Source organism: Aplysia californica, unplaced genomic scaffold, assembly GCF_000002075.1.
Source record: "Aplysia californica isolate F4 #8 unplaced genomic scaffold, AplCal3.0 scaffold00041, whole genome shotgun sequence".
NCBI lineage: Eukaryota > Metazoa > Mollusca > Gastropoda > Aplysiida > Aplysiidae > Aplysia > Aplysia californica.
Window position 1 is genome coordinate 196,116 of NW_004797311.1, and position 6,576 is coordinate 202,691.

Genomic DNA, 6,576 nt, shown 5'->3' on the forward strand with positions numbered 1-6,576 from the left:
TATTTTTGGGGGTTTGTTTTTATTTATGTCTTCACGATTAATTTTTATTTAACAACCTGCACGTAGTGCTTACTATTTTTGTTTCTTGTTAACAGTATTTGGTGCGTTCTCTTTGCTCACTTTTATAGTGATTAGTTTTTTGCCTCTCAGTTTGCTCCTGCACAGCATTTGAGAAAAGCTTAGGTAAGACGACACCATAAAAACGATGAGCTGGTGTAAGGTGGAGGACGATAATATGGTGTCTGACTAAACGAATATGATGTCATAGTGGTTGTGGAAACCTTTTGATTGTTTTGTTTCCAATCATTCTTTCTCCACGCGGATACATTCAACGATCAAAAAGAGGGATTAAAAAAACCCAGACTACTTGTGTCCTTGTTATCTTTTTACTACAATCTCAAACCGCAAGGACTACGAGACAAGTGCATTGTCGAAGCAAGCGACGCTTCGTTGAACGCGTGGCTGGGTGGCACGCGAACGCTTTTGATAGGGCCCCACTTTTTGTCCGCCCGCCATCTGCCGAGACTCGTGCCGAGCATTAGTTTCCTATTTCTAGCGCGAGGGTTTCTTTGTCGTTAAACAGAACCGAGGCCCTCGTTTACAGAGCAGAAATAACTTTCGTTTTGTACAGCAAGTGAAGAATACTTACTATACGCTAGAAACCGACGAGTTTCTTCACTTTTACTCTGTTTAATTACGACTTAAACTGCTTAACACGTGGTCGCTTGTTTATTTTCGTCGCATCGCTCCTGAATGAGTCAAAGGTTAGCCCCGCCTCCCGACCAATCAGCGCGCGCGGTTTTTCCTTTGCCTTGCAGTGATCCCTGCGTCTGGTGACGTCAGTCAGGCGGCATGGCCTTTGTGCTCAGCAAGAGGGGAGGAAAAAGAAACAGACCGCGCGGATGCGGCGCTTTCCCGGATTGTAACGCACGTTCGTAAATATAAAGAGGAGTCTCGTGCCGCTGGAACTACAGTTTCAGACTGAACGGCGGTTAAAACGGATATCTCACTCAGTGTGTGGCCATACGTTGTTTCTATTTTTCCAATGAATCTCGCTGTTACTAGGTCTAGTACTACTGCTAGTGTTCGTGCCCGCTTGACCGCGACTAAGGAAAGAAGATCATAACACGAGTACATTCTTGGAAATGCCTGAACCTATTTCAGATATGAATCGGAACCAGGAGGTGGGATACTTCGGAGATTTCTACGGCAACGAGGAGCCGCTGGACATCAATGTGCGCAATTTGGAGAACCTGTCGCTCATGGACAACTTCAGCTCTGTGTCGACTCTGGCTGGGGCTGAAAACAACGAAAACCTAGCGTATTTTCAGGATAATTTCGATGCTGCCTGCGCCGCCCCCTTCCTCGATGACCCTAAGGAGGGAAACATCTCCAAAACAGTTCGCGTTCCCTCCTCGGAGCATGTTGCGGAAATTGTCGGAAGACAAGGTAAATTTAGAATTTTTTAAAAGCTATTGTACATGTAGGCCTAGATCTACATGTTTTTATGGATCTAGATCTAGATCTAGATTCTATGCGTATTTGTTTGTATTTAGCCTAGATCAAGATCTAGATCTAGATCTAGATTTTAGATTAGTTCCTTTTTTGTGTTCTCCAGCAAAAGACGGAAAATTGAAAATGACAAGCTTAAGATTCTAGATCTCTAGATCTACATAAAAGGTCTCCAGTGGTATCTAACCGCATACTAGACTCTAATGCTGTTGCTATTGTTTTTAAGTTTTTTGTGTTTGTTTCTTGTTTCTGTTTTGTTTTTTTGTTGTTGCTGACGCTAACTTTTATCATTGTAGAATCTAGATTCTACGTGATTTTGTTACTGCTGTTGCTCTTGTCATTGGTAAGTTCCAACTCACTCTAGATCTAGATCTAGATCTAGATTAAGAGCGTTACTCAGTTCTTTTATAGATCTATATAATCTAGGCTAAATTCTAATCACTAGTCGATTAAAATCCAAATCAAAGTAAACACAGTTTAGTTCTCTGTATCATGTTGCTAGACATCTAGATCTTGATCTTTCCGACAAAAATCAACAGATTCTAATATATATATTTAATATACATGTGCGACGTCAACGTAGTCGAGAGAACATGATAGATCTAGAATCTAACTGTCTAGAATCTAAATCTAGATCTTGAGTCTAGATCTAGATCTAGATTCTAGATTTTGATTAGATCTAGATCTGGATCTAGATCTACTAGATCTAGATTCTAGATCTATTAAGAATATTGACCTGAACATAAATTTGACCTATTCTTTCCCTCATCAGTCTGTCCGCCTGCCTGCCTGCCTATTTCTCTCTCTCTCTCTCTCTCTCTCTCTCTCTCTCTCTTTCTCTCTCTCTCTCTCTCTCTCTCTCTCTCTCTTTCTCTCTCTCTCTTTCTCTCTCTCTCCCGCTCTCCCTCTCTCTCCCTCTCTCTCCCTCTCTCTCCCCCTCTCTCCCCCTCTCTCTCCCCCTCTCTCCCTCTCTCTCCCTCTCTCTCCCTCTCTCTCCCTCTCTCTCCCTCTCTCTCCCTCTCTCTCCATCTCTCTCCATCTCTCTCCATCTCTTTTCCCCTCTATCTGTGTGTGTGTGTGTGTGTGTGTGTGTGTGTGTGTGTGTGTGTGTGTGTGTGTGTGTGTGCGCGTGCGTCTGCGTGTTTGCGTGCGTGCGAGCATGCGTACATACTTGTGTGTGTGTTTTTCTTACTCTCCCTCACAGATTGTTTGTCACTCTGGGTATCTGTATTCCTCCGCCCTCCTTTCTTCTGTCTCTCTCTCCCTTTCTCTCACGCTCTCTCTCTCTCTCTCTCTCTCTCTCTCTCTCTCTCTCTCTCTCTCTCTCTCTCTCTCTCTCTCTCTCTCTGTGTGTGTGTGTGTGTGTGTGTTTGTGTGTGTTTGTGTGTGGTTAGGCGCCAGTCAGTTCCTAAGTTGGTCTTTCTTTCTCTTCCTTCCCTTTCAATTGTCTGACTTTTCACCTGTCGCTAACATTTTTTTCATGGGGTTGGCGCTTGATTTATATCGTCCCCTTTCCTTTTTTTTTTTTTTTTAAAATAAATGTTCATTGTTTGCTCTCTTGCTGTTTAGAATTGTGCAATATTATTGATGAAAGTTCCATAAAAATCAGAATTTGAAACATTCAACAATTAACAATACATTCAGCACTCTCATACCCAGACGTCTCCTTCTGTTTCGTCCCTGTGATGCCTTTATTATGCACTTCCATTTTTGGGTCTTGCTTTTATTTTCTGTTCAATTAAAATAATTATATATTATTTGATAAATGCATGTGGCTGATTCATCTCTACCTGTGATGAATATATGATTTATGTTTGCGCTCTCGTGATACTGTTTTTCTTTTTATGCGATTTAGAAATCTAGTTTTTGTCGTCATCTTCATCTATCGTAGTATTCGTAGTGCGGTCTTCAACATTCACTTCTCTGTTACGATGAAAATATCATTGGGTAAACCAATATCTAGAGCTGTCACTGTCAATACCTTGCTTACACTTTTGTTGCACTGTTTGCAATGTGGTCTACTTCTTGCTTCACCTCCGTTGCCCCCCCCCCCCCCCCCCCAACCCACCCACCCCATCTTTTTCACCGTGAAGATGGGGAATATTTCATTCCTATTCGTGTGTCTTGGCATACCCACTCAATTATTTAGGCCGTTATGTCTTCGACGATGGAAATGTTGTGTATGTTTCGTCCATCTTCTTTTCGAGATTAGATGGAAATGTTGTGTTTCGTCCTGCTTCTTTTCGAGATTAGATAACTGTCTTGTTGCTTTGGTTGTTAAATGAATTACCACATTCATCTGCATGGTTGATGTCTTCCACACCTGACAGATTGTCGCATCAGGTGACCGATAAAGATCTGCTTCTGTTTGTTTTCAGTTGCCAAGGTTATTTTGAGGCAACCTTGCTTGATCTGATTTCTTTCTCTATTTCGAGCCAGCCCAGTCTCACTTTTAGAAAAAAAAAAAATCTACGCACAGAAAGAATAAAACATCCTTTTCCTGGTTTTTCATAAGGATACGGTACTTGTTATTATTTGGATGTGTTGTAGTCAGTCACTTATGTCACTCTGCTTCTGCGCCTTTACACGGCTCCCCGCATCCTTATTTACTTCCTGTCACTTGGCTTGTTTGACGCAATACAAAAAACAAAACAAAAATGAATGCCTAGATCTAGTGCTGTGTCTTGGTAATTCTTTATATATATATATATATATATATTGCCTGGGGTTCTTCAAAGGCCTTCCCCCTATGATCTGAACTTTTACTTCTTTTTAAATGTTTCCGTAGTTTGACCTGCTTCCAAGGGAAACACGTCCGTTATCATATCGACTGGCGGTGAAGTAAAAGTCACTACAACCCACAGAGTTTTTGTCGCAGTAACCTTATTCTGTCCCTCTCAAACTGAAGCATTGAAACTAATGTTAGCTGTGGGTCTCTTTTTGCTTGCTTGTAAAGTTCAGCGAGATTGTTATCTATTCTCTAATACAGAGTATAAATGCATTGTGTGTGTGTGTGTATCTGTGTGTGTCTGAACGCATGTTTGTTTAATTCGAGAAGAAGCTAAACATTGTAGAACCACTACGTACGAAAGGACAATGTGTATTCTGTATTTTAATGCTTTACGTTACGATGAAAACTCAGCTGCTTTAAAATCTATCGGGGTACTGATAATTTGTTTATGGCTTGAAGAGCTGTGTTTGTTTCCAGGAGGACTACTCTCCTAGGGTACATCAGACTAAATGTTTTGAGTTAAATTCTAGCGAGTCTGCAGGTGTTTATCACGGAAAGTCTCACGGCCCTTTCCTAATATAATCATTTTTTCCGAGCTGCGAAAAGTCTCTCATATTTCTTCTCACCGTTAACGGAAACGGGGACATGGGAAGAACAAAAAATCCAACGGATCTCACAGCCTGTTCGAACCACTTCACAAAAGGTGGCTGAGGTCAAGCGAAGACCCTACACACAGGATGTCTTTTGTGGAAAGCGGAAACGAGCAAAGGCCGGCATCCCCAGGCCTTGTAGTGCTCTGTCTGTGTGCCGTTGTCCTCATTGTGACCCGTAAACTTCATGACACCATGGTCATTATCTGGCCCGAGGATTTCCTGCCAACCTACTCCCCCCCCCCCCCCCATGACCACTCCCCCCTCCCCTCCGGGAATCTATGACATGATTCTCGCCTAACCTGTTTTGGTTGCCCCCCTTTCTAAGTGTTTACTATTGTTTTGCAGTCATAACATTTTCTTTCTCTTCTCCTTTCTAACAACCAGTGGGCGGTTGGCGGATTCTATGGTGTGGTTAGCTCCTTTTTTTCTTATTAAACACCTTTCGTGGGTGGTTGGCGGATGCTTTGGTGTGGTTTGCTCCTTCTTTCCTATCAAACGTCTATCGTCCTTGTCTCTCCTCCTTCTTTTTTGTGTATGTTACTCTCTTGTAACACCTCTATTCTTCGGCACTTATATGACCCTATTGTGTTGCAAGTGCCATAAAACTCTTACTAAAACTGATAAATAATAAAACACCTTTCGCCTCTATCTCTCCTCCTTCTCCTCTTTTGCATGCTACTCTCTGGTAACACCTCTAATCTTCGGCACTTAATGACTTGATTATGTTGCAAATGCCGTAATACTCATCCTAAAATTACACTGACCATTCAGCTTTACACATGTTTGCCTTAACAGTTCTTTGCCTTAGTGGGCTCGTGCAACTGAGCAATATTTTCCCCGTGCTTTCTTGTTGCAATACTGATGTTACCGAATATGACAACCCATTGTCAGTACGGGTGGTTGATGGGCGTTCTTAATATGTAAGGTTTATTTCCATTTAGTTCTTTTCATTGTGCTATTCTCTTAATCTTTTCTTGACGCGAAATATGTAGCTGTTTTCTTGCTGACTCACCACTCCCAACAAGCCTGCCTCTTGCCTTTCTTTCTAACGAGCAAACAGCAAACATCATCACCAGATGGTTAGTGTGTTAGAGATGAAGTGCAAACCAATACTGGTCATTAAATTGAAGAATGCGAACAGCATTGGGACCTGCAGCAACTAATAGTTCTCAAAAATGTGTTTGTACTGATCATCACTAACTGTGCAGGTGTGAATATTTCTCTAGACTACAACGAATGTTTTTAACAAGGGTTCAGCTCTTTGTTCATTGATCGGCGATATGTATCAAGTTCTCATTTGAAATGCTAACCTTCCTTCCCGTTCTCTCCGGCAAATAGTTTAGAACTCCTTTATTATGCCCTGATCCAGATCAACAAAACATGTCAGGGGTAGGCTCTCGACAAAGAATTTAAGCCCGCTAAATTCTTCACCTCCCTGCTCTCCCGAGCTTCCCTTCGTGTCCGTCTGGTCCTGAAATTCAAACTCTAAAATTCAGATTTTAATGCTTGCTGGTTGGATCGTTTGTACCCTCCAGCTGGTGCAGCAGATCTTTTGTATGTATTGCGTTCATCTTTCTTCGTTCTTCTAGGCTACCTCGTGGGCCGCACACTTTCTTTTCCCTCTCTGCCAGATCGTCGTGCCTAAGAATACAACGGAGATTTTTCTTCTCCCCCCCCCCC

The 6,576-nt window shown here is 42.1% G+C and overlaps 1 protein-coding gene across 1 annotated transcript in view; it reads left to right on the forward strand.

The window, feature by feature from the left end:
- The first annotated feature begins 885 nt into the window (after positions 1-885).
- The window catches only part of LOC101854000 (RNA-binding protein MEX3B), a 46,304-nt gene continuing 40,613 nt past the window's right edge, over positions 886-6,576 (forward strand). Inside the window, exon 1 of the mRNA XM_005092110.3 lies at positions 886-1,449. Coding sequence (XP_005092167.2) covers positions 1,146-1,449 — 304 coding nt within the window. The 5' untranslated portion in view covers positions 886-1,145. The remainder of the gene's footprint in view (positions 1,450-6,576) is intronic.